This window comes from Trichomycterus rosablanca, chromosome 25 (assembly GCF_030014385.1).
Source record: "Trichomycterus rosablanca isolate fTriRos1 chromosome 25, fTriRos1.hap1, whole genome shotgun sequence".
In the NCBI taxonomy this organism is placed as follows: Eukaryota; Metazoa; Chordata; class Actinopteri; order Siluriformes; family Trichomycteridae; genus Trichomycterus; species Trichomycterus rosablanca.
The window spans coordinates 18,054,290-18,082,129 of NC_086012.1; the positions used below are offsets into that span (position 1 = coordinate 18,054,290).

General features: G+C 47.8%; 1 protein-coding gene across 1 annotated transcript in view; it reads right to left on the minus strand.

Moving 5' to 3' along the window:
• Window positions 1–27,840, minus strand: part of ptprfb (protein tyrosine phosphatase receptor type Fb) — a 96,378-nt gene that overhangs the window by 28,824 nt on the left and 39,714 nt on the right. The window contains exons 5-16 of the mRNA XM_062987490.1: window positions 25,863–26,051; window positions 25,671–25,688; window positions 24,043–24,153; window positions 16,466–16,735; window positions 15,806–16,387; window positions 15,064–15,197; window positions 14,185–14,329; window positions 11,931–12,236; window positions 9,055–9,248; window positions 2,063–2,089; window positions 823–940; window positions 147–725 (exon numbers count right to left, since the gene is read on the minus strand). Coding sequence (XP_062843560.1) covers window positions 147–725; window positions 823–940; window positions 2,063–2,089; window positions 9,055–9,248; window positions 11,931–12,236; window positions 14,185–14,329; window positions 15,064–15,197; window positions 15,806–16,387; window positions 16,466–16,735; window positions 24,043–24,153; window positions 25,671–25,688; window positions 25,863–26,051 — 2,673 coding nt within the window. The remainder of the gene's footprint in view (window positions 1–146; window positions 726–822; window positions 941–2,062; window positions 2,090–9,054; window positions 9,249–11,930; window positions 12,237–14,184; window positions 14,330–15,063; window positions 15,198–15,805; window positions 16,388–16,465; window positions 16,736–24,042; window positions 24,154–25,670; window positions 25,689–25,862; window positions 26,052–27,840) is intronic.

Below are 27,840 nucleotides of genomic sequence, written 5' to 3' on the forward strand. Positions count from 1 at the left end.
TTTATTATTATTACTGTTATTACAATAATTTAAATTATTACTATATTATTTTAATAATGAGTATTGCTTTTTTTGTTAATATTATTATTATTATGATTTTATTATTGTTATTATTATTATTATTAAGAAAAGACTTCATCACTCACCCGGCAACGTGGCCATGGTGCGGCTCTGGATGCTGGGGCTCATGGGGCCGGACCCCTTGCTGGTGAAGGCCTGGACGCGGATGTCGTAGGTGGTGTCGGGTCGGAGCTCGTGCAGGGTCATGTGGGTGTCGGCGGTGCGGTTGGTGCTGTTCTGCAGGCTGTTGATGTCCCGGTACACCACCAGGTACTGCGTGATGCGCCCGTTCCTCTCGGCCGGGGCGGGCGGGGCCCAGGTGAGCCGGGTGGTGGTGGTGGTCAGGCCGATCACGCTCAGGTTGAGCGGGAAGCCGCTGGGCGTGTCCTCCTGCGTGCTGATCTCCTTGGCGTGCTCCTCTCCGTAGCCGGCGCGGTTCCTGGCGCTCAGCTGGAAGCTGTAGGTGGCGCCCTTGAAGAGGCCGGTGACGGTGAAGTGGTCGTCCGTCCTCCTCAGCTCGTGCACCGTGAACGCGCCCTCGTCCGCGCGCCTGTAGCGCAGCCGGTAGCCAATCAGCTCGCCCGACGTTTCTTTCGGGGGCTGCCATTGGACGAGGGCGGTGTTGCCCACCGTGGTGCTGATGACCATGGTGGGTTTGCCAGGAACTGCAGGGAACAAGAACGTTAATTAGGAAACACCGTATTTTCACCACTACAGAGCCCTGGTTTGGATATATCCGCTTCCCCATGCCGAGTGGGTTACCTGCGCCGGTGGTCTTGATGACCTTGGCTTTGCTGCGGGCGCCGTCTCCTCTGGTGGTGTACGCCGCCACGGTGACCGAGTACGACGTCTCCGAGAGCAGACCGGAGATGATCGTTTCCTGTTGAACACAAACGGCTTGAGCACCCCGAAAAACCCCCGGGGGACCGACCCTGCGGTGCCACGCCCTTCACACCCCTCACACCCCTCCAGGACACACATGGAGCCCTCGGACACACCACAAACATAAACATGGACGCGATCCCTGCTCCACACGCCCGAGTTTAAAACCATCAGGCTCCGTTTCATTCTGTTATCTATTTATTTATTTGGGGGGGGGGTAAGAACCCGACCCTGATGGTTCTAAATTCGTAGAGAACACACACACACGTTCCACCCTGAGAACCTCCAAACCACACACAGAAGAAGAAGAGAGCAGCATCACCGCCCGCGCCAGCGCTCTGACACACCGGTGTGCGTTTTAACTGGGATTCGAACCCAGCACAGTCGTCTGTCCGGACCGTTCGGGTGTGACAGAGCGGTGGCACGGACGGTGGATTCAAACCTGCAAAAGCGTGGCGGAGAACACACACACACACACACACAAGCGCCTGCGGAAACTCAACACACACTCCAAAGCGTTCACACCCACCCAGAGCTCGAGAGTGAACGTAAGGAACTTCTCTGTGCCCATATAAAAAGGGGCAGGTTGACCACGCCCGATAAAATGTCTGCCCTGGCCTGTGCCACCCGAGCACTTCTGTTGTAGTTTTTATTGTCGTTAAAGGGGACCCGGGTGGTGCAGAGGTACGGCCTAATGCGCTAGTGCATCACAGCCGAGATCCGAGTCTCACCGAAGCTCAGCTGTGCTGCCGACCAGCAGGGCATCCGACAAACACCAGTCGTGTTTGAGGGCGGGAATGTCGGACGATGTCCGTGATTGGCTGAGATGCTGACTGAGCGATGACCGTAGGAGGTGGCCGGCTCAACTGCATGCACCGTAGGGTGCGCGGGGTAGCTTGCGGCCATCCAGTGGCCAGACTGGGAACTGCAATATTCAATATGCAAAAAAAAATCCTTCAACCCAGTGAAAGTGAGAAAGAGAGAAAACACACACACACACACGACGCGTATACACACCGCACACACACACACACACACACACACACACACACTGCAAACACACACAGCGGGTCGGGCAGAACCTGTGCCAGGGTGCCCAGCTCACACTCAGGTTACTCACATATTCGGTGGATTCGTCACTGTTCCACTGAGGGGGAGACACGGGACAGGCGGGGGGGAGGGAGGGAGGGAAGGAGGGTAACAACGGGTGAGAAAGGTGCGCTCGAAAAAAGCACGGCTACTTTTTTCACTCATCTACTGATTACAAGCAGAACTCATGTTAACATGCCAGAGGGTGAGACAGAGAGAAGAGAGAGAACAAGAACAGAGAGAAAGAACAAGAGAGAGAACAAAACAATGAGAAAGAACAAGAACAGAGAGAGAGAACAAGAGAGAGAACAAAACAATGAGAAAGAACAAGAACAGAGAGAAAGAACAAGAGAGAGAACAAAACAATGAGAAAGAACAAGAACAGAGAGAGAGAACAAGAACAGAGAGAAAGAACAAGAGAACGAACAAGAACAGAGAAAGAACAAGAGAGAGAACAAGAACAGAGAGAAAGAACAAGAGAAAGAACAAAAACAGAAAGAACAAGAGAAAGAACAAGAACAGAAAGAACAAGAGAACGAACAAAACAATGAGAAAGAACAAGAACAGAGAGAGAGAACAAGAACAGAGAGAAAGAACAAGAGAAAGAACAAGAACAGAAAGAACAAGAGAACGAACAAAACAATGAGAAAGAACAAGAACAGAGAGAGAGAACAAGAACAGAGAGAAAGAACAAGAGAAAGAACAAGAACAGAGAAAGAACAAGAACAGAGAGAAAGAACAAGAGAAAGAACAAGAACAGAAAGAACAAGAGAAAGAACAAGAACAGGGAGAAAGAACAAGAACAGAGAGAGAGGATGAGAGAACAAGAACAAAGAGAAAGAACAAGAACAAAAGAAAGAAAGAACAGAGCGATTCATGCTGTATAAATAATAATAATAATAATCAGATGAAAATTGTCACCAATCACTCAAACTTCTCACTGTGGATCTGTGTGACGTTACACATGAACTACAGAACCAAAAGTATGTGGACATCACTGTAACCAATCACATTCGAGCTCTCCAGACACGCCTGGACACGCCCTCTTCCAGCACCATCGTTTATTTTTTTATATAAGGGGTGTTTGGCGTGGAGGAACTCTGACCTCAACCCCGATAAACTCAAACACCTTCCCTTCCAGCATCAGTGACAGTGAGTGTCTGCTGACACGTTTCCAGATCCAGTGGAAGAGAGGAGACTGTTACAGAGGCAATAGGAAGGAAGAAGGTGTGCTTCTCCATAATAACAGGTTTGGAATTGTATGTCCACATACTTTTGGTTGTACAGAGTTCTGGAAGGTTTACAGAAGCCGTTACACCGCACTGCCTCGTTAAGATTAAATTATTATATTATTAATTAATTTATTAATTATTATATAACAATATAACAGTATTTTAACGCAGCATTCAACTAAAGGTCAGAACTCTGAATTTCACACCCCTAACTAAAAAAACCCCAAAGAAAAACGCCCGTCATCCTCGATGCATACAGCTGAAGGTCTTGGGTTTGAATCTCAGCGGTGCTACCGACCTGGTCATGTCAGAGGGAGGGACGGTCAAGTGGGGGCCTGGCCGGGCAACCACACAAACACAACTGGCACGATTTATTCTGACATGAGATCTCCGGGACTGGTCCGGGCAACTGTGGGAGTGGTGGTGGTGGTGGGGAAGGTGTCACACGAAGCTTAGCGTGGCTCTCCGTACGCGATACGGCTCTGTGTGAGAACCCAACACCGATGGCTGATAAGAAGCGGGTGCAGATCGGACACATGTCTGTTGGTGACCCGCCTCTCCTCGATCAGACTGGGATGGGAATTCACGATCGGGAATCGGATACGACTAAATTGTGGCTCATCCAGCAGTAATTCAATCCCAATGGAACACCGAGTTCTTACGCAGTCTAAGAAAACGCAGCAATCAAATACGTGCAGCAATAAATCTGAGAGCTCGGATTTTACTGCCACCTGGTGTCCGTATACCTGAACTGACAGTGAAATGTGCAGAACCGTCCGATTTATTTCGTATACAGACAGAGAGCACTGCAGACTTCATTAGGATCCCAAATTCTGAACCATGCAGAAGTGTTCTCGGAGTACAGGAACACGGGGCGTCCCGCAATTTCACACACACACACACACACACACACACACACACACACACACACACACTTCGTTTCATTTAGCCACTACAGTGTCAGGCGGGTCAGACTGAAGCGAATCCTCAGTGGACCGGGAGCCCATTTTCTCAGCCCAATCCCCCGCGGCGCTCCCCCGAGCGTGAAATCCCATTAACCCCTGCACGCCGACGGCCCGGTCGCATCAAACCCCGCCGGCGCGGCGCATCCACAACTCTCACGCTCGCACAGGGACGGGAGGAGAGCCGACGCGCCTGCTGGAATGGAAAGCGCTTCTCGCTGTTCAGTCTCTGAGGTGAAGAGAGTCACGAAAAAAAGCCCCCTGCACCCCTCAGCATGGGGTCTTACCGAAAACCAACATAAAACAACTTACACCAGGTTAAACAGACTTCAGACTACTGTGGACGTGTCCTGAATCACACTATATTCACTATACAGGCTACAGAGACATGCTACAATGGACACATCCTGAATCACACCATATTTGCTATACAGGCTAAACAGACATCAAGCTACAGTGGATGTGTCCTAAATCACCACATACTCATTATATAGGCCACAGAAACAACATAAAGCTACCACGGACATGTCCTAAATCACACCATATTCACTGTACAGGCTACAGAGACATCATACTCCAGTGGATGTGTCCTAAATCACACTATATTTGCTATACAGGCTAAACAGACATCAAGCTACAGTGGACACGTCCCAAATCATGCCATATTCAGTATATAGTCTAAAAAGAAATCAGAATACTGTGGACATGTCCTAAATAACACCATATTCACTTCACAGGCTACAGAGACAACATGAAGCTACCATGGACCTGTCCTAAATCCCATCATATTAACTATACAGGCAAAACAGACATCATGGTGGACATGTTCTAAATCACGCCAAACTCACAACAACACAGGCTACATCTGATCTTCCGAAGACTACATAAGCAGTACTGTGTATTTGACATTGCTGGCATGATTACTACTACTAACCGTGTGAGATTTGGGACACGTCCAGAGCGCCCTGATCATCGTCAGCTCTTTATGTTTATTTTTACGTGGCCAATAAAGTAAACAGCGTGTGATTACGATGGGACTTAAGTGGCCTGTTCAATACATTGATTGTTTTGGAACGACGTCCACATTGGAGCGCTGATGGTGTTTATGTGGCCTATACAATAACGTGTGTGATGTGAGACACATCCACAGTGGGCCGACAGTAATAAGACGTTAATAACCGTGTTTACGTTACGTTTACGACAGTGGAGTGTTTAAGCGGTCATTATAGTAAATGCTGTGTGATTTGGGACGCGTCCACGACAGACTGATGGTGAATTATTTTACATGACCTACAAGGTAAACACAGAGAACAGGATGTGTGATTTGGGACGTGTCCACTGTAGAATGTACATATGTTGTTCCTGCTGTGTTGGCATTTGTGATGCATCCCTAACGACCTGACGATGATTAATCATGTTTTGTCTGTTTTTGTTTTGCTTTACTAATAAAATATGCACATTATTGTTGAGGACGTTTACCCCCCCCCCACCCCACCCCACACACACACACCCTGGAGAGCTGCTAATAAAACAGAGAAGAAGAAAAAACATGTTCAAGGTTGCTGATTCAGACACTCGAGGCTGCTCGGCCGGCAGCGGCGCGATGACTAACGACGAGGAAAGGTGAAAACATTCGTCTCCTTCCTTCTCTCCTTCACTCCGTCGTTACGTCCCTCTCTCTCTCTCTCTCTCTCTCTCTCTCTCTCTCTCTCTCTCGCTCGGCCCTCGAACAGTCATTCGCAGCCGCACAGGCGTGACGAAACCCCCCACGCTCAGGACCTTCGCCGCCGGGGTCCGAACGTTTCATGAACGCCGCCAGCACGAGTCGACGTCCTGAAATCCATCAGCGAGCACTTCACTGGATTTAATCCCAATACATCACCTCCAATAAACTGGCATGTGTCCCAAATCACACACTACAGTCACTGTATAAACACCAGCAGTGCACCATGGACGTGTCCCAAATCACACACTACAGTCACTGTATAAACACCAGCAGTGCACCATGGACGTGTCCCAAATCACACACTACAGTCACTGTATAAACACCAGCAGTGCACCATGGACGTGTCCCAAATCACACACTACAGTCACTGTATAAACACCATCAGTGCACCATGGACGTGTCACAAATCACACACTAAATTCACCGACCACATCAGTGTCCCGTGGACTTCACTACATAAACATATCAGAGCATCGTGGACGTGTCCTAAATCACATACTACATTCACTATGTAAACACGATAGTGCATCTTGGACGTGTCCCAAATCACGTTTACTATATAAACACCATCAGTGCACTGTGGACGTGTTCCAAATCCCACACCACGTTCAGTACATAAACACATTAGTGCACCGTGGGAGTGTCCCAAATCACACACTATGTTCACTATAAAATCACATCAGTGCACTATGGACGTGTCCCAAATCACATACCAAATTCACTATATAAATACAATAATGCATTGCAGACGTGTCCCAAATCACAACATAATTCACTACATAAACACCTGTGGGCAGGAATCATTCTCCTGATCTCCACACTGCTGGAGCACGGAGGAGTCAGTCATCGGTTATGAGAGGACATTTACACTGCTTCAGAGTCCAGTGGTAGTGTGCTTTATATCACTCGTGCTGATGTAACCCATATACTGGGAGGAAAAGCTTCCGTTCCATTCTGATCCTTCACTTCCCTTTTCTCTCTCTCTCTCTACAGACCAGAGCAGAAACTACATCTATAACACCGAGCCTGGAGTTTCTTCCTGAATAAGCAGCTCCAGTCGCCCCCCCCCCCACACACACACATACCACACACCACACACCACCCCCCCGGTTCCTCGCTCACAACAAAAACACCTCGTTATAATAACAGCAGAAACAGACGCCGAGTCTGAGGGGTGTAATTGAAAGGACCCGGGTGTCACTGCAACACAGATGTTTGATGGCCAGAATGTGCCGCGCCCGCTCTCTCACTCGCTCACTCGCTCGTCCCCCAGGTTAAATATAGCATCCGAATCAGGACATGGTGTGTGTGTGTGTGTGTGTGTGGCCTCATTCTAAAAGAACAAACACACCAGTAAAACCAGTTCCTAACTGAGGAGAGACCAGGCGTGGTCCGACGCCCAGGTCCAGGGCCAAGCGAAGAGGCTCACCACGTCCACCGGAGGACGGGTTCACCACGCCAGCCTGGTTCCTCTCGAGGTTCCTCTCCGACCGCTTCTTTTCACCTGTACGACGGGTTCACACAGGGATCAGTAACACGTACGGAGAGTCACGCACCGCTCTCCATTATTTACTCCAGAACAATACTGATCAAATCTTCAAAGTGGTGCACCATGGGCGTGTCCCAAATCACACACACACACACACCATGTTCACTATATGAACACCATCCGTGAACAGTGGACGTGTCCCAATTCATGCACCGTATTCACTATATAAACACCATCAGTGCACCTTGGATGTGTCCCAAATCACACACCATGTTCACTATAGAAACAGTCCTTATACTGTGGACATGTCCCAAATCAAACACCATATTCATTATATAAACACTATCAGTTTATCATGGTTGTGTCCTAAATCATGCCATGTTCACTATATGAACCCTTTTTTTTTCGGATAAACTTCCATATTTGTTCCAGAAGGACAGCGCCCCCTTAAATACTGCTTAAATGTTCAAGCGAGGTTTGATGGAACCCCAGGATGAGGTGAAGCTCATGGGTTTGGGTTTACGGGACGTTCCTGAGATGTTCCACACCCCTTAAAGAAGGACCAGGACGTTCATGACAGAACCTAAACGGTGGCTGGAACCCCCATCAGCTCCTTCATATTTAAAGATGAGCATTTTTACTGTCCCAGAATCGGCGGCCCATCAATCCACCCCCCGGCGGGTTGATAAATCACGCGTCAGGCAGCAGCGACAGATTATTTTCGAGGAGGAGAAAAAGAGGAGGAAGGTTGGTGAGCGGGTTCGCAGCCCTGTAAGCATTCATCACGCCGCTCGCTCTCCTCGTCCGCTCTGTCAAGGACTTCTGATGTTAATCAGTGATAATGAGGAGAACTCGCCACTCGCTCGGCCGTCCCGCCGAACCCTTACAGCACGCTAACGCTCGCGTTTACTCCGCGGCTTCCTCGCTTCAGGCGCTCCGGTGGAGACGAGCGATGATGCAGGTACGTGACGGACGGAACGACCTCGCATGAGCATTTTTAATGCGCGTTCCTCCTGATCGGGTCTAGTCGTATCCGATTCCCTGAATGTACTGCTGCAGACCTCCAGGACCTCCAGGACCGACCGGGTGGGTTCATACAGAGATCATACAATAGTATCTCTATTATCCCGTGTATCTGTGCAGAGACATCGATCAGCCAGCAGAGGGCGTAATGCAGCAGTTATGAGGAACCCCTGCGTCCCTCCCTCCCTCAGACCAGCCAATCACAGTCCATGTAGGTACCCGGAATCCATCCGAATCCCTAGTAAGGGTTACGGGTTCTGTTCCATCTCCTGGGATTAATGCTAAACGAGTCGAAGGAGCAGAAATAATAAATAAATAATTAAATTAATTACTTAATAAAAAAGCTTAAATATAATTTTTATGAATCCTAACAAGGCAGTGCGGATGTATTCAGGCTTACACACATCCAGGCTTCTCCAAATCCTTTGCCTGGGCAGGAAAACCAATAAAATTTGGCATTTTTTGGCATTAAAACCCGACCTGGAATGAGAAACCAAAAAAATCTGGACACAGAATGACAATGACACGACAGCGCCTCCTGCTGGCGTACAAAACACATCTAATCAGACATCAAACCGTAGCGGGTGTTACCTGGGCCTCGGGAAGCGCCACGTCCATGATGCTGGGCTGCCCCCGCGGCTCTCCGTTCTCCAGCCGCGAGTAGATCACCTGGTAGCCGCGGATCTGACCGTGCTGCTTCCCCGACAGCGGCGGCTTCCAGGTCACGCGGATCGCCGTGGAGTTCACCGCCTCCACCTCCAGCTTCCGGGGAGGAGCGCCGGGCACTGAAACACACACACAGACGTACAGATGAAGGCGTCACACGCCGGGCCCCAAGGTTTACGGTTCGAATGTGGGCGGAGCCGGAAGTTACGAAGACGCCCTCGCATCGGGTCCGTCTCAAATCGCACGGCAAGGGCTCGTTAGTGCTCAGTGAGCGGTTTAGTTACACGCCGCTATACGGACAAAAGTATAAGGACGCCCCTTCTAATATTATAATTCATGTGTTTTAGCCTCAACAATTGCCAACAGGTGTAATTAATCAGTCATGTAAAGGAAATGATATGCTTCGAACAGTTTAGGGAAGGTCCACCTTTATCCAAAGCGACTTACAGTAATGTGACAGTATATTATCTAAGCAATTGTGTGTTAAGGGCCTTGCTCAAGGGCCCAACAGTGGCAACCTGGTAGTGCTGGGGCTTGAACCAGCGACCTTTCGATTACTAGTCCAGTACCTTAACCACTAGGCTCCTTAGTGTCCTGAACAGAGCTCTGACTTCACCTCCACTCAACAGCTCTGGGATGAACCGGACCGACCAGCGCCCAGCCGTACAAACATGGTTATATTTTGACTAAACAGGCACAAATTCCCACAGACGTACTCCAAAGTGTTGTGAGAAGCCTACTCCGAAAGATGACATTATTTATTGTCGTTCTGTTTTAATACCGATCGTTTTTGAAGCTCACGATCAGGCGTCCGAATACTTTCGGCCGATCATTAAAGAGGGAGATTAAGACGTCGGGCGTGTACATTAGCATTAGCTTAGAACACCAAACACAAACAAACAAACAAACAAACATCTGAAGAAGCTGAAGATGAAAGCGACCCTCCCGACCCGGAGACGTTTATTTAGGTACGAGAGGGTTTTAACGTGAAGCCGCCGCCCGGACCGAATGGACGCGCGGACGCCGCCGCCGCCGCCGCTCTTTCTTCTTCCTGTTCGGCGCCTCGTCGCTTTGAAGTTAAAAGGAAACGAACGTTCGTCGCGGAATAAAAAGCCGTCGAGCAGCGAGAACTCCACGATGAAGATTCTGGAGTTTGTACAGACTCTCGGATTTCTAAAGAAATTCCCACGAAGGAACCGAACGTTCCTCATTACAGCAACGGAGGTTCAGATATTAATTACAGACGCACGTCCGCCTCCCCGGGGACCAGGAGAGAGGAGAGAGGAGAGAGAGAGACGCACGTCCGCCTCCCAGGAGAGAGGAGAGAGGAGAGAGTGTGAGGGACCAGGAGAACCAGGAGCAGCCGGGGTGTCGGAGTAAATCCCTCCAGGTACACTCAAACGAAAAGTGGCATTTTCTAGACTCCAGGATCTGAAGGTTCTGAAAAAGGTTCTGAATAAAGTTCTGGAGAAGGTTAAATAAAGTTCTAAATGAAGTTCTGGAGAAGATTCCAGAAAAAGTTCTGGTAAAGGTTCTGAAGAACGTTCTGGATAAAGTTCTGGAGAAGGTTAAATAAAGTTCTAAATGAAGTTCTGGAGAAGATTCCAGAAAAAGTTCTGGTAAAGGTTCTGAAGAAGGTTGCAGAGAAGGTTCTGATTTGAAATGGAAGGTCTGGTCAAGTGGTAGCTCATCGATTAAAGTGCTGGACTAGTAATCAGAAGATTTGCGGTTTAAGCCCCACCACTGTCAGGTTGCCACTGTTGGGCCCTTAAGCAAGGCCCCTAACCCCTAATTGCTCACAGTTGTAAGTCGCTTTGGATAAAACACGCCTGCTAACTGTCACAAATGTCTGACCAGAGCCTCCATCATTTTTACCTTCTACCCAGATCAGATGCTGTGAGTTCACCACACTGAGGTGCACCAGGACCTTCTACCAAACTGATCAGAGCAGGTCTTTAATCTGACACTACACCTCCATTCCCAACACTGGAACTCTGACCTCTGACCTCCAGTCACCTTCAAAGCTCTACGTCAGAGCCTCTAATGGTCCATCAGAGCCGATCGATGGTCCAGCCCAGATGATTAAACCTTTTTCTAAAGTTCCTCAGGAACTCTATAGCGGTCAATCACACATCAATAGCGGCCGACGCTTTCAGATGCTAATTGGAAGAGTCTCTCCAGCCGCTGACCACGATGATCTGGACATACGATGGACTTAAGAACAAACTGTTTTTCAAAACCCTGATTTTCTGAACACATTAATAGTTGGAAGGAACTGTTTAGCTCTTCGAGACGAGCAGAACGCTGACTGGGAGCCGGGCCTTCCAGTCTAACGTCGCTTTTTGGTCCTTTGGCTGAACGTGCACCGTTATGGCTGTGAAGATAACCCCGCCCGACCCTCCCTCCCTCTCTCAGACACGCCCAACCGCGCCCGTTATCTTACTGTTTTGTATCAGTGCTACCTTCACTATGTTTCACTGTTTATTTAATGATGACAAGATGATGAAAGGACGGAAGGAAGGTTATCAGGCTAGCTTAGCTTGTTAGCATATGAGCTTGAGGAGATTTAAGGAGACCATTAGATGAGGGTTAGCACGTTAGCTTGTTAGCATGTTAGCTTGAGAAGATTATCAGCAGAAGGTCAGACAGAGCCGAAACCAGAGAAGAACCGTTAGCGCAGCAGCTAACATTAGCGTGAGTCGCTAAAAGCCAAGAAGGAAGGAAGGAAAGAATCCCTGACGTTCCATCAGAGGACAGGAAGCGGACAGGAAGCGGACAGGAAGCGGGCATTACAGACGTACCGTCCTCGTTGGTTCTGATGCGTACGGGCGCGCTCTCGGGCCCCGGACCCACGTCCGTGTGGGCCCTGACCCGCACCACGTACTCGGTCCACTTCCCCAAACCCTCCAGCAGGTGCGCGGTGGCGTCGGCGCTGATGTCCGTCACCTCGTGGCGCTCGGTGTCCTCGCCGCTCGGCGCCTGGTAGCTGAGGGTGTAGCGCACGATGGCGCCGTGCCTGCTGGCCGCCGGCGGCGCCACCCAACTCACCTTGATGCTGGTGGAGCTCAGACTGAGCAGCCGGACGTCCTGGGGCGGGGCCGAGGGAGCTGGGGGGGGGCGAGGGGGGGTAAAACGAAAATCAAAACCAAACACAAACAAACAAAACAACAACAAACAGCCTCTGAGCCGAGGGGCCGATCAGAATCTGTGTGTATGTATATATATATAAAGAAACAGTTTAGGGAAGGCCCTTATCTTTTCTCAGCATGACTCCGCCCCTTGTGCATGAACTAAACCTGGCTCCAGTGAGATCAACCCCACTGAACAGCTTCGGAATGAACTAGAACGCTGACCGAGCCCTTCTCGACCCACGTCAGCGCCCAGCCCGACTGATTTGAGGGTTAAGGGCCTCGCTTGGGGGCCCAACAGTGGCAACCTGGTAGTGGTGGGGCTTGAACCAGTGACCTTTCGATTGCTAGTCCAGTACCTTAACCACTAGGCTACAACGGAAAGTCCGACAAGCTCATGATCAGGTGTCCAAATACTTTTGGAGACCGGAACGTCGCCCGGGGGAGACTGTGTTCCTCTAAAGGCAGTTGCAGCCTAGTGGTTAAGGTACTGGACTAGCAATCAAAAGGTCGCTGGTTCGAGCCCCAGTACTGCCAGGTTGCCACTGTTGGGCCCTTGAGCAAGGCCCTTAACCCTTAATTGCTTAGGTAATATACTGTCACATTACTGTAAGTCGCTTTGAATAAAAGCGTCTGCTAAATCCAAAACTGTGTATGTAAAGGAACCGTAATGATTTGGGGGGGGGGGCTGTTGAGCCTCTGGGGGCTCATTCGGTGCGCTGACCCAGATTTCGGGGTTCTGTATGAAGGTAGAAGCGAAGCGGCGTGACACAGAGAACCCGCCTGGACTCCAGATTCAGGTGTGTGTGTGTGTGTGTGTGTGTGTGTGTGTGTGTGTGTGCAGGGGGGAGGGGAGGTTGTGTCGGGGCTCCACGCCTCAGCTGACGGAAGTGTTTCGGATATTCGGTTTTATTAGCGACGCCACTCGTTGAGGAAATGTACTCGTGTATTAGCATGTAGCGGTGCACGTGTCAGCACGCTGAGGCTAACGGTGTGTGACCGGGATCACAGTCTCAGACGTGTCAGTGTGTGTGTGTGTGTGTGTGTGTGTGTGTGTGTGTGTGTGTGTGTGTGGCGTTCCCGCTAGCTCTCAGCGCGCCGAGACGCCGTCGTTTTGCTTTTGTCAGCGCTCCAAGTCTCGGCGAAAAGTGCCGGCTAAGCCAGTGTGTGTGTGTGTGTGTGAGTGTGTGTGTGTGTGTGTGTGTGTGTGTGTGTGTGTGTGTGTCTGACTAGCTGCTCAGCTCAGAGGAAACAAAAACACACGATAAATAATAAATAATAAATTAATTAATTAATAAAAATCACAGCAATTATCAACCAATCAGAAAGAAGAAAGAACATCGTGCACGTGAGCAACCAGAGAGTCCAGGACTGACCCGGCCCAACTAGGCGTGTCCGTTTTGCCAAATTAGGACGTACCTGACGTGACCTGATACTTGATAGCTGATACCTGAAAGTCCCGCCCACCTTCCTGCTGGCCATTAGGTTAACACGTCCGCTCGTTAGCATGTTAGCTCGAGAAGATTTGAGGCGCCGTACACTAGCACCCGCTGGATCCTCAGACAGCTCTGGATCTTGATGGTTTTTATGGGAACCTGGGATGTGTGGTCAACAGGGGGCGCCACACAACAGGTTCTGGAACCTGTTTATTTTTGGTGGAAACTGGACCGGAACCAGTTCCACACTAGTCAAAAAGAGCTAACAGAGAGCCGTACAGCGCACGGAGAGTCTCGCTGTGTAGTTCCGGTGACTCCTGCTGTCCGAACAAGGCGCCGGAACTAGACAGACCTGCACACTCACCCAGCACAGGAGGAGGAGGAGGAGGAAGGAGGAGGAGGAGGAGGAAGGAGGAGGAGGAGGAGGAGGAAGGAGGAGAACTGGTGTTTATTTAAGGTCAGATCGGATCTCTAACAGAATAAAGACTCACTGGACTGAGCAGTTTTGGCCTCCACGGGTTTGGTGTACACGCCCAGACCCATCTCAGAACGGGCCGCCAGGGAGAACTTGTACAGCGTGTCGGGCTTCAGACCTTCCACCGTGTACGAACCGGCGGGGTCAAAGGTCACGTGGAGCTGAAAGATAGAGGACACAAAAAATACACATTAAAATTTCTCTCATTTTACCTTTAAAGAAAATCGTTTATCTTTATTTTTATTTATTTATTTATTGTTACTCATTAAATGGTTATTTATTTAGTTAAGCAAATTATTAATGTATTAATTATTTTTATGTAACTATTTATTTTTAGTATTTATTTATTATTATTACTCATGAATTGGTTAATTATTTTGTTATTAATTTTATTTTTTATTTAATTATTCATTATTGTTACTCATTAATTAGTTATTTTATTAATTATTACATTTTTTATTTAATTATTTATTAGTTTCATATGAATTGTTTTCTTTAGCTATTAACTAATTCATTTATTAATTTTATTTTTATTTAATTATTTATTTGATTATTTTAATGTATTTATTTATTTACTGTTACTCATTAACTGGTTAATCATTTTATTTAGTTATTTACTAATTAATATATTAATGCATTTTATTTTTTATTCATTTATTTATTTGATTATTTTTAAGTATTTATATATTATTATTAATAATTAATTTATTAAGACCTTCAGAGCTTTGAGGTACACAAACTATACGGACAAAAGTATTGGGACGCCCCTTATAATTTCTGAATTTGTGTGTTTCAGACACGACTGTTGCTAACAGTGAAGTGCTTCTGACTTTAGAACAGGAACAGTTTAGGGAAGGCCCATCCCTGTTCCAGCATGACTGACGTGCTGCCGTACCTTGTTATGGGACCCGTCCTCCCAGTACTGCAGCTCGTACTGGGTGATGAGGTCCTGCACGGGCCAGAGCCATTTCAGCATGATCTGGGTATCCAGCTCGGCTTCCGCCTCGAACCCGCTCGGCTGCGCTGGCATTACAAGATTAAAAAAGGGGAAATTAAGGAGCAAAAAAAAACAGCAGAAGGAATAAAATAATAAATAAATACAATTAATTAATTGGTAACAATAAAAAATAAATAAAATAATAAAATAAATAAATAAAAGCAATAAGTAAATGAAATTAATTAAAACATTTAAATAATTAATTAACAAATAGATAGCTAAAATTATTACTTAATTAATTACTAACAGTAAGAAATAAATACAATTAATTAATTAGTAAAATAAAGAAATAAATAAAAATCCAAAAGTATAAAGACAAAATGCAAAATAATAATAAATTATCAATTATAATAAATAAAATATATTATAATAATATAATTTATTATAATAAATTATAATAATATAATAATAAATGTATTAGGATAAAACAGGAATTATTTAAGCGTCTGATCTTTAGTTTGGCGTCCTGTCCAGGGTGTGTTACTGAACTGTGCCCAGTGATTTTGGACCCACCGCAACCCTGACCAGGATAAAGCGGTGATAAACACATGACAGTGATGATACTTCTAAAAAAAGTCTCGGCCCTAATAAAGCAGTACTGAAGTGTTACTGGTAAACTGCTGGACTGAGATGTACCCACCTCCCTGCTGAGTTTTGACCTGCAGGACTTCGGACGGCGGCCCGTCTCCCACAGACGTGAAGCCCAGGACGCGGAGGCTGTAGGTGACGTCGGTGATGAGTCCGGAGATGGTGGTCAGCCTGCTGTCGTCCGTGTTGTGCTTCTGCCAGGCGCTCAGCTGGGCGTCCGGCTCGGTGCTGTAGTACACGCGGTAGCCTCTGATCTGACCGTTCGGTTCCTCCGGCGGCTCCCACTGGACCAGCATGGTGCTGGAGCTCAGCATGCGGGCCTGGACGTGGAGCGGGGGCGAGGACGGCGCCTGCTCGCTCGTCCGGGTCTCCACGCCGTCGCTGGGCGGCCCGCGGCCGATGTTGTTGACCGCCATGACGCGGAACTCGTACTCGGAGTAGGGGCTCAGGCCGCCGATGCTGTAGCGCGTGGTGGCCACGCCGTCCACCTCCTGGAAGCTGCCGTCCGAGGACTTGGGCCGGTACTGGATCATGTAGTAGGAGACGGGCTCGGGGTTGCCAGAGTCCCAGATCAGGGTGATGCTGGTTGCCGTGGTTTCCGTTACCATCAGAGACGCCGGGGGTTTAGGGAGAGCTGAGGAGGAATTAAACCAATTTTTATTAATTATCACAGTAAATGATCAAAAGTATGCGGACGCCAGCTTGGCGTTACCTTTGACGATGACCTGCGCGGTGGCCTCGATCATGCCCAGGGGCGACATGGCCACGCACGTGTAGTTGTCCGACTTGCTGATGTTGGTGAGTTCCAGAACGTTCCGGCCCACGGGCATCAGATCTTCCTTGGTCAGCTCCACGTCTCCCCTCATCCACTTCACGTGGGGCATGGGGGCGCCCACGGCCACACAGGTGAGGTTGGCGCTGCCCATGGGCATCACCTCCTGGTCGCTGGGTGGGATGGAGAAACGAGGCGGGACCCTGCGCACTGGAACACACAGCGGGAGGAACGGTCAGATACGGAACGCTCCAGAGAGGAACCCAGGCCGGTCCGGGCACCAGGATCACCCAGCGGTGCAGACTAGCGTGGCACGACCAGCCTGGCACACAGCTTCCTCTTTGCAACCATAACAGACTTCACTCGTCTGTTTTTCTCTCTCTATAGGAACTTGTGCGCATTTAATCGATCAGGGAGCGTTACATAAGAAGTCCTGGCTCACAGTCTGCATTCCGATTCTTCCGATTCTTCCCAGACTGAATACAATTTGCAATAAGCAACAGAGGATTAAGGGCCTTGCTCAGGGGCCCAACAGTGGCAACTCGGTGGTGGGGCTTGAACCGCCAACCTTCTGATTACCACTCAAGCAGCTCAACCACTAAACTAGGGTCAAAGAATTGGAAACAATATTTATTTGATACCATTCGAATCCTGAGGTGTGTTACCAACCATACGAGCGCCCACACAGACACAACTGGCTATTGGTTATGGCCTGGGATTACAGGGGGATGGGTTCGAGGCCCAGTGATGAACTGGCATTAGTCCTGTGTGTGATACTCTATTTTGCCCGGTGATTTTGGTGACCACAGAACCCTGTAATAAGCGGGGGTGTCCGCATACTTCCGGCTGTAGTGTGTCTCAGATAACGCCCGGACACGCCCCGACGTTCGGGGGCGAATGGGAGCGAGGAAGAGCCGGCGGGACCCACACATTGTTCCCCGAGACCTTTTCTCCGCTTCTCTTTGTGCGCCTCTGATATGCAGATAAGCCGCGTTAAAAAAGGTTCCCATGGTGATGAAAGGAGCTGTCGGCGCGGTGCGAGAGCGGAGACGAACAGACCGCCGGCGCCCGAGCCGATCCGAACGCTTCGACTCAAGAACGATGGCTGGAGATAAACGAGTCCGAGCTTTCAGACCCAAGAGGGACGAATCAAGGACGTGACGGGGGGAAATAAAGGAATTTTAAATAAACGTCCTGTTCGAACCCACGACCTTCTATTGTGTTTCTTTATTTCTACGCTGATGTTTCAATCTCGTCCCTTTTGTTCCTGAAGGCGCCGGGGATTAATCGCTTCATGTAAATCGAACAACCTGAGCGGGTTTGAAACGCCGCGGAGAGCCAAGCGGACGCTAATTGCCAGCGGTCACCGCAAAGATGGATTCTTTAAATATTTCTCGATACGGCCGGACGGCTGCACTCGTTATCTCCAGAAAACGTTCCACCGGCTCTTTGTTCCATTTAGACATGGAGAACGACTCGGAAAAACGTTTCGGTCAGCTGCGTCGACCGGACTCACCTGGCAAAGCTTTGATGTAAGAACCACGGTTGACATTTATTAACCAGGTAATAATTAAAAGGAAGTGGTTGAACGGCTTGGTGACGGAATGTAAAGAACAGAGGAACTGAGGAACACTAGAGGAACTGAGGAACACTAGAGGAACTGAGGAACACTAGAGGAACACTAGAGGAACACTAGAGGAACTGAGGAACACTAGAGGAACTGAGGAACACTAGAGGAACACTAGAGGAACACTAGAGAAACTGAGGAACACTAGAGGAACACTAGAGGAACACTAGAGAAACTGAGGAACACTAGAGGAACACTAGAGGAACACTAGAGGAACTGAGGAACACTAGAGGAACTGAGGAACACTAGAGGAACACTAGAGGAACACTAGAGGAACACTAGAGAAACTGAGGAACACTAGAGGAACACTAGAGAAACTGAGGAACACTAGAGGAACACTAGAGGAACACTAGAGAAACTGAGGAACACTAGAGGAACACTAGAGAAACTGAGGAACACTAGAGGAACACTAGAGGAACACTAGAGGAACACTAGAGGAACACTAGAGGAACTGAGGAACACTAGAGGAACACTAGAGGAACACTAGAGGAACACTAGAGAAACTGAGGAACACTAGAGGAACTGAGGAACACTAGAGGAACTGAGGAACACTAGAGGAACACTAGAGAAACTGAGGAACACTAGAGGAACACTAGAGGAACTGAGGAACACTAGAGGAACACTAGAGGAACTGAGGAACACTAGAGGAACACTAGAGGAACTGAGGAACACTAGAGGAACACTAGAGGAACACTAGAGGAACTGAGGAACACTAGAGGAACTGAGGAACACTAGAGGAACACTAGAGGAACACTAGAGAAACTGAGGAACACTAGAGGAACACTAGAGGAACACTAGAGAAACTGAGGAACACTAGAGGAACACTAGAGGAACACTAGAGGAACTGAGGAACACTAGAGGAACTGAGGAACACTAGAGGAACACTAGAGGAACACTAGAGGAACACTAGAGAAACTGAGGAACACTAGAGGAACACTAGAGAAACTGAGGAACACTAGAGGAACACTAGAGGAACACTAGAGAAACTGAGGAACACTAGAGGAACACTAGAGAAACTGAGGAACACTAGAGGAACACTAGAGGAACACTAGAGGAATACTAGAGGAACACTAGAGGAACTGAGGAACACTAGAGGAACACTAGAGGAACACTAGAGGAACACTAGAGAAACTGAGGAACACTAGAGGAACTGAGGAACACTAGAGGAACTGAGGAACACTAGAGGAACACTAGAGAAACTGAGGAACACTAGAGGAACACTAGAGGAACTGAGGAACACTAGAGGAACACTAGAGGAACTGAGGAACACTAGAGGAACACTAGAGGAACTGAGGAACACTAGAGGAACACTAGAGTAACACTAGAGAAACTGAGGAACACTAGAGGAACACTAGAGGAACTGAGGAACACTAGAGGAACACTAGAGGAACTGAGGAACACTAGAGGAACACTAGAGGAACTGAGGAACACTAGAGGAACACTAGAGGAACTGAGGAACACTAGAGGAACACTAGAGGAACTGAGGAACACTAGAGGAACACTAGAGGAACACTAGAGGAACTGAGGAACACTAGAGGAACTGAGGAACACTAGAGGAACACTAGAGGAACACTAGAGGAACACTAGAGGAACTGAGGAACACTAGAGGAACACTAGAGGAACACTAGAAGAACACTAGAGGAACTGAGGAACACTAGAGGAACACTAGAGGAACTGAGGAACACTAGAGGAACACTAGAGGAACACTAGAGGAACACTAGAGGAACTAAGGATTAAAAGCATGCAGCGTTGCAGCCTTCCCTAAACTGCTGCCTGCTGCTCTGTGTGGCATGCACACACTTTTGTCCATATAGCATATGTGTCGACCGTGGTTGTGTCCCAAATTGCACCCAAGCACAGGATGTCTTCACTACAGTTCTATTTGGGATGCGGAGTTGACTAAACGAAGGTTACGTGGCATTATTGTCTAGTTTACTAAAGCTGTAACTCATCACACAGATCGAATGTGCACTTGGGAACGGTCGCTCGGGTGGTGTGGCAGGGCGGAGTCTCGGCAGAGGTCGTGCCTGAGGGAGGGAGGCAGGATGGACAATCACACTCTTGACACTAGAACAGTGACCCCCGCTGTCTGGTCGGGTGTACACAGGTACACAGAGGGTAGCGTGTGTGACCATCCACCACTGGTGGTTTCAACCATAGAGGGTCACCAGAGGTCACTAGAGCTCCGGTGCAGACGTGCAGTCCATTGCCAGGGGTTCCCATGACCCCCCCCAGACACAGCCAATCATGTCTAACGCATAATTTACAGCCGCGCCACCCAAACGCCTCATATATAACCCATCGTTTATTCTATTATACACTAGAATTATCAGAATTATTAAATATTATATACTTTAATCGGCACCTACGATTCCATAATCGACCCCAACGAGCCTTAACGAACCAGAATCAACAACGTTTGGGTCACAAAATGTTCCTCAGATTTAATTTTCCCCCAAACCGGCCCTAGAAAAGCTCTAAACATCTGGACGGTACATCTCCCCACGCTGACGTCTTAACTACGCTCAGAAACATGAAAAATGACGAGGTCGACGCTACTGAACTCACTGCTCATCTCATCTCGATTGAGCAGAAATGAAAACGTTCACGTCAGAGAATCACGTCAAGAACTAATAATAATAATAATAATAAAAACACGAGGAGCTTCAGGTTCATGCAGGATATACGAATACAAAAAAATATACCAAATGCTAGAACGGTCTAGGATACAGAAAACATCTGGTGGGATTAAAAATAAATAAATAAATAAAATAAGGAGGTTTTGGGCTGCTAGAAGACGGGAGGGTTGAGAGGTGAGGAGACCAACCTTCTCGCAGTTCTGACAGGTGAGATGATGGAAATGGAGACAAAAGAGAAACAGACAGCGAATGACACACGAGAACAGTGAGAATTATTTCATGAAGGTGAGACAGACAGACGAGATGCAGCCACCAAACAAACAAACAAACAAACAAATAGTTCTATCATAACAAATCCTGGAGGTGGGGTGGAGTGGGGTGGCAGGTGTGGTGGTAGAGGAACCGGGTACATGCATCATACATCATTCATCTACTACTGAACTGTACATATATACTAATGAGCCGAAACATTAGGACCAGCCCCAAGAGTGAGGGATCTATTAGATGTGGATCTGATGGTGTGTGTGAGGGTGAGGGATCTATTAGTCGTGGATCTGATGGTGTGTGTGAGGGTGAGGGATCTATTAGATGTGGATCTGATGGTGTGTGTGAGGGTCTAATGTTTTGGCTCTACAGTATATATATTATATATAATTGGAGGATATAAATGAGAAGTTTCTGTACACGTTTACATTATCTGATCATTTATTTCTCCGTTACGCTCAGGGCTCCGTTAGTAAAATGTAAATGTTGGTTTAATCTGGTCGTTCTGAACGCCGGCGGTGATGTTTACATTTCTACACACTCACATTCAGTCAGGATCATCGACTCAGGATTTTAATTAAAGTCTCATTAAAAGCGTCCCGTTACAGAGAATCAATACAAACCTGACAGCCAATCAGACGCAAGGATTTCAGTGGGTACACAGATACACACATGCGCTAACCACCCCGATCCCCATCTCACCCTAATCCTGCATACCTCACCCTACATCTCACACACCTCACCCCTAATCCTACACCCCTCACCCCCAAAAATCTAGATACTCCACCCCAAACATCCTACATACCACACCCAAATCCTACACACCTCACCCTAATCCTGCATACCTCACCCTACATCTCACACACATCACCCCTAATCCTATACCCCTCACCCCCAAAAATCTAGATACTCCACCCCAAACATCCTACATACCACACCCAAATCCTACACCCATCATCTCATTCCCCTACACACCCCACCCAAATCCTACACACATCCCTCCAATCCTTAGCCTAAGCACCATCCCATCCCAAATACTACACACCTCACAATGAAAGGGTGAAAATATGAGAGGGTGAACAGGTGAGAGGGTGAGGAATTGAGAGGGTGAACAGGTGAGAGGGTGAGGAGGGTGATTAGTGAATGGAACGAACCTTCTCGTTGATCTGAGACGTGATGAGACATTAATAACAGACGCAGATTTAATGAGACGAAGCAAAAACAACAACAAAGAGACAGTGAATATACAGACACACACACACACAGATACACACACATCTGTAACACACTCACAGACACACACACACACACACACAGATACACACACACTCACACACACACAGATACACACACACACAAGATATATACACATTCACAGGTACACACACATCTGTAACACACTCACAGACAAACACTCACACACACACACAGATACACACACACTCACACACACACAGATACACACACACACACACACACAAGATATATACACATTCACAGGTACACACACATCTGTAACACACTCAGACACACACTCACACACACACACAGAAACACACACATCTGTAACACACTCACAGACACACACACACACACACACACACACACACACACACTCACACACACACACACAGATACACACACACACACAAGATATATACACATTCACAGGTACACACACATCTGTAACACTCACAGACACACACACTCACACACACAGATACACACACACACATACACACACACACATACACACACACACACATACACACACTCACACACACAGATACACACACACACATACACACACAGTTACACACACACAGTTAATCTGCTGATAGAATTTATCAGGAATTCTATCATTAAGAATGTAGACGTGAGTGAATGAATTAATGAGAGTGAATGAATGAGTGAGTTAATGAGTTAATAAGTAAGTGAGTGAATTAATGAGTTAATAAGTGAGTGAGTGAGTTAATGAGTTAATAAGTGAGTGAGTGAGTTAATGAGTTAATAAGTGAGTGAGTGAGTTAATGAGTTAATAAGTGAGTGAGTGAGTTAATGAGTTAATAAGTGAATGAACGCAGCAGCTCGGTTCCATCGTTAGTAAAAACCCGCTGGTTCGTGTTATAACGACTCTGTGTGTGTGTGTGTGTGTGTGTGTGTGTGTGTGTGTGTGTGTGTGTGTGTGTGAGTGAATCCACCGCTGACTGGTGATTGGTCGGTTGTTGAAGGGGGCGGAGCTGCAGATTGATACATACTGAAATAATGTAGCGGTTTCATCGCTTTCATCTTTACATTGTAACAAAGATCAAAAGAACGCCGGAGGCTGCAGGTTACCAGAAATATGTGGACGCTAGTTTAATTATTATCAACAAATATACATAATAAAAGAAATAAATAAACAAAAAGAATAAACAGAATTGTGTATTCCTGGACACAGGCCATTTGGGTGGTGCAGCGGTTTGTTACTCTAGCCCGGTACTGCTGGGATCCGGGTTCCAATCTCTCCGATGCCATCAGCCGACTGGGCATCTACATACAGACGTGATTAGTAACGTTTGAGGAAAGAGGGTGACTGAAGCCCGAACTGGCACCCTGTCCAGTGTTTCCGGGTGGAACCTAACCCGCCACAACCCTGACCAGGTCCTCGTGCGCCTTTGCTTTTGCTCCTGCTAATAAAAAACGGATGAATTTTGGGGTTGTCCGAGTGAGCTGGCATTGCGCCCGTCTAGCTGTAAACAGAGGCGTGACAGAGTTCCTACTTTTCGGCGCGTACGGCTGTGCCAGGGTGCGTGGGGTGAAGGGGGAGGGGAGGGGCGCACCGTGGGGCACCGCAGCAGAAGCCGTGAACAATAAAAACAGAAGTATTAATAATAGTCATGTTTTGACGGAGGAAGCAGCTGGTGTAACCAAACCCGGGCGTGGCCCAGACGGTTACTCTCACAAAGGTGTGTGTGTGTGTGTGTGTGTGTGTGTGTGTGTGTTACCTCGGACGTAGAGGTTGGCCGGGGCGGAGTAGCGAGTCCCGGCGCTGTTGGTCGCCACACACTCGTACTTCCCCTGATCTGATTCGTCGCTGTTCTCGATCTGCAGCGCTCCTGAGGGACAAACACACCAAACATTTTATTCGTTCATTCATTCAGTCTGAATCAACACTCCGACACGATCAGGGTCACGGTGGGTCAGGAGCCATGCTTCACCCAATCAGGGCGCTCAGTCAAAACTAGGATGCGATTAGAGCCGCCAATTCGCCCGCGGAACGGTTTCGGGAAGGCGGGAGGGAACCAGAGCACACAGAGTTCTCACAGATGTGGTGAGAACATGCCAAACTCTCTGGGTATCTGGGCAAATAACGAGCAATAAGCTACACCACACGGCCAGAAGTATCCGGACACCGTACGACCGGCTTGTAAGCCTCTTTACAGTTTTGGTAAACATGTTCCACAAGAGCGTGCCTGTGGGAATTTGTGCCTATTCAGTCAAAACGAGGCATCACGCTGGCAGTCAGTGTTCCGATTCATCCCGGTGGTTCGGTATAGTTTCTCCACACCAAACCTGTCAAACCAAGCCACAATCCTACTGAAGAACAGCGTAACGTCCTTCCCTAAACTGTTGCCACATATTTGTAGGCATGGGATTTATTTTATGGGTGTGTGTGTGTATTACCTGAACTCAATCATTAACAGGGGTGTCCCAATACTTCTGGTTGAGCTCTATCTGTGGTTGCGTTTATTTAGCGCATGGAGACCCGGCGTGACCCCGCCCGAGGCGCACAGACACGTCACACACGTAAGAGACGCGAGTTCATGATGTCACGATGAAGGATGCTCACGGTGGATTCATGCTCTCATCCAACCAACATGGGCGTGGCTGTTACATGATGAATTTAACACAAATGAATGAAAAAATAATAATAATCCAGAGTCACTGCTGTTCACATCCCGTCCCAACTTTTCTGGAGCCTGCTGTGTGTGTGTGTGTGTGTGTTAGCGTGTAAAAGCCAGAATTAATCTGACATCCATCAGCTCGTATTCAAACAAACGTTCCCGGGAACCCGCGCGATGATCCGCTCACACGCACATGCAAATCCGCCGCCTGCACCGCCCTCGAACCGCTGACAGAACGCTAGTGATAGGAAAATATCCCGCCGGGCGGCTCTGGAGAACCGACAGCAGCCTCCTGCATCCCAATTCATCCCAAAGCACCTTGTCAGGGTCCGACAGGCGTCACGAATGGGCATACACTTCAGATCCGAGCGCGCCTTCAAGGGTCTGAATTCATGCACAGGCTCACTGGGGCCTTCCCCAAACTGTTCTCACCATGGCAACGAAACCTGGGAAGTATGACACGCCTCGAACGTAGCTGACGGTTTTAAGATGTGGACCAGATCGACGAGGTCGGGCGTCCACGAATCACACGGAGGAATCATCGGACGCCGCCGGTTACCGTGTCGGAGGCGGAGACGCGGTATCCAGGCAACCACACCATACCGCCGAGTTCCTGCCGAAGGACACGGCGGACGGTCGGGTGGAAACGGCTGAGATGGAGATGATGGCGACGTGATGGAATGAAAATATTTATTTGATTGTTTTAATATTCCGTCCAGCCGTCTTACCTCGGATGGGGGAGCCGCCTGAGCGCAGGACAGGATCAAAGAGAAAAGAGTTACACAGGGAAAGAGAGAGAGACAGGAGAACTCAGAGGTCATTAAAGGTCATTACAATCATCCCGGCAGCAGCGGCGTGAGTGCGGCAGGTGTGATGGGTTAGTCAGGTGTTCGGGGTTAGGGTGGGGTCGGCGTCTCTACCTGAGCGGAGCTGCTTGATCCGCCCGTCGCTGCTGTTGATGTCCACGGGCAGGAAGTCCTTCAGCCAGGAGATCTCGGGGTCGGGGTTCCCGCTGGCGGCGCACAGCATGGTGGCGGTCCGTGTGCGCTCCACCACTTTGAGCTGAGGGCCCATGTCGATGGCGGGGAAGCCCGACGGGACCTGGATGTCTGAAACAGAACAGGAGGAGGAATTATGTACACATCAGCGGGAACGAGGAACACGTTCGACCCTCCCGCCCCCAGGCACGGCCACCGTGTTTGATATGATCAGATGCGGACAAAAGTATCGGGACGCCCCCTAATAATTACCGAATTCATGTGTTTCGGATACAACAATTGCTAACAGGTGTAATAATTATGTAATGAATTATATATAGGAACCCACTCGACCCTCCCGCTCTCTGGCACCGCCACTTGCGCCTGCCAGACGCCTGAGAGTTGGAGACGACAGGCTAAACTAGCAAAACGGACCAATACGACGGAACATGATACGATCTTGGTCTTCTTCCATGGCTTATATTCTCTTCTCAACCAGTATGGACTGATGATGTCACATCTAGACCGCTGGCACCGTACGGTGTGTCACTTTCCCCCTGCAGGTCTTCCTGTGGTTCCCAGTCCGTGGTTCCCAGTCCGTGGTTCCTGGTCTCAGACGTTCTCGACTGCCAGAACGTGACTCACTGTTTTCCTGATGAGCTTAGCAAGGTGCTCGTCAGCGCTGACGGGATTAAGAAGTGAGGAAAGTCTCTGTCGGCGCGCCCGGACTCGTCTCCCGTACGTCAGAGACGGTTCCTCATCCCCACGTCGGAGAACCGCGGTGGCAGGTGACTCGCCTTGTTTCCGAGGAAATCAGAAACCCACCTGGTTCAGATCTGTCTGACCACGCCCACTTATGGGTTACGCAACACTTGCCGAACTTTCCCTCGGTTAAAAAGTCACATTTGTGTCCTCATAAAATATCTGACGGGTCTCCCCCTCACCCCCCCTCACCCCCCGTAAATCCGGCAGCACGGTGCCCGCCGGTGCCACGCAGGTACCAGAGCAACAGTCCTCCACACAATGGCACCTAATTAAATTCCTCTTCCAGACGGAGACTGGGCGCGGGCGCGTGACGCCGGAGTTTAACGAGGGTTCTGAGGGCCGATAAGCCCGCGCAGACCCGTACACATGCTAATAACGTAGCGCTTTATCCGCGTGAACACACGCGCCCGCTTCATCCGCACCAACCGCCGTAAAAGAATACGAGTCTCTGATGGTGCCGACAGATTCCGCAGCATTGTTCTCCAAAAAATAACTCTGGGACCGACGTGGTGCAGAACCGAGACGTGGATCTGATAAACGCTCTGTCAGATAAATACAACATTTAAATTATTCTAAAAATCAAAAAGCACAGAAAGAACTGAAATAAAATAAATAAATAAAAAACTGACTAAGAGAAAAAGTAATAATTAAAAAAACTGGAAGTTTTAAGGGGTAGAAAAAAAAGACCAAAAAGAAATTAAGAAATTAAATAGAAGGAGGAAAAAAATTTAAATAAAAAATGAATTTAAGAAGAAAAATTTAAATGAAAAAAAATAAAATAAAGAACAATTAAAGAAAAGAAACAAAAGAAAAAATGGAAGGAAAATTAAAAAAATTAAAGAAAATAAAAGAAAAAAACATTTAAAGAAGGAACAATAAAAAAGAAAGAAAATAAAAAATAAATGAAAAAGAAAAAGGAAAGAAAAAAGAAAAGTAAAAGAAAAGGAAAAATAAAAAATAAAGAAAAGGAACGGAAAGAAGGAAAAAATTAAAAAAAAAAAAGAAAAAATTAAAGAAAAGAAACAAAAGAAAAAAAGAAAAAAAATTCAACTGAAAAAATAAAGAAAATTAAAAAAAAAAATAAAGAAAATTAAAAAATAAAGAAAAAATATTAAAAAGAATGAAGAAAAAATAAATAAAAAATGGAGAAACACGG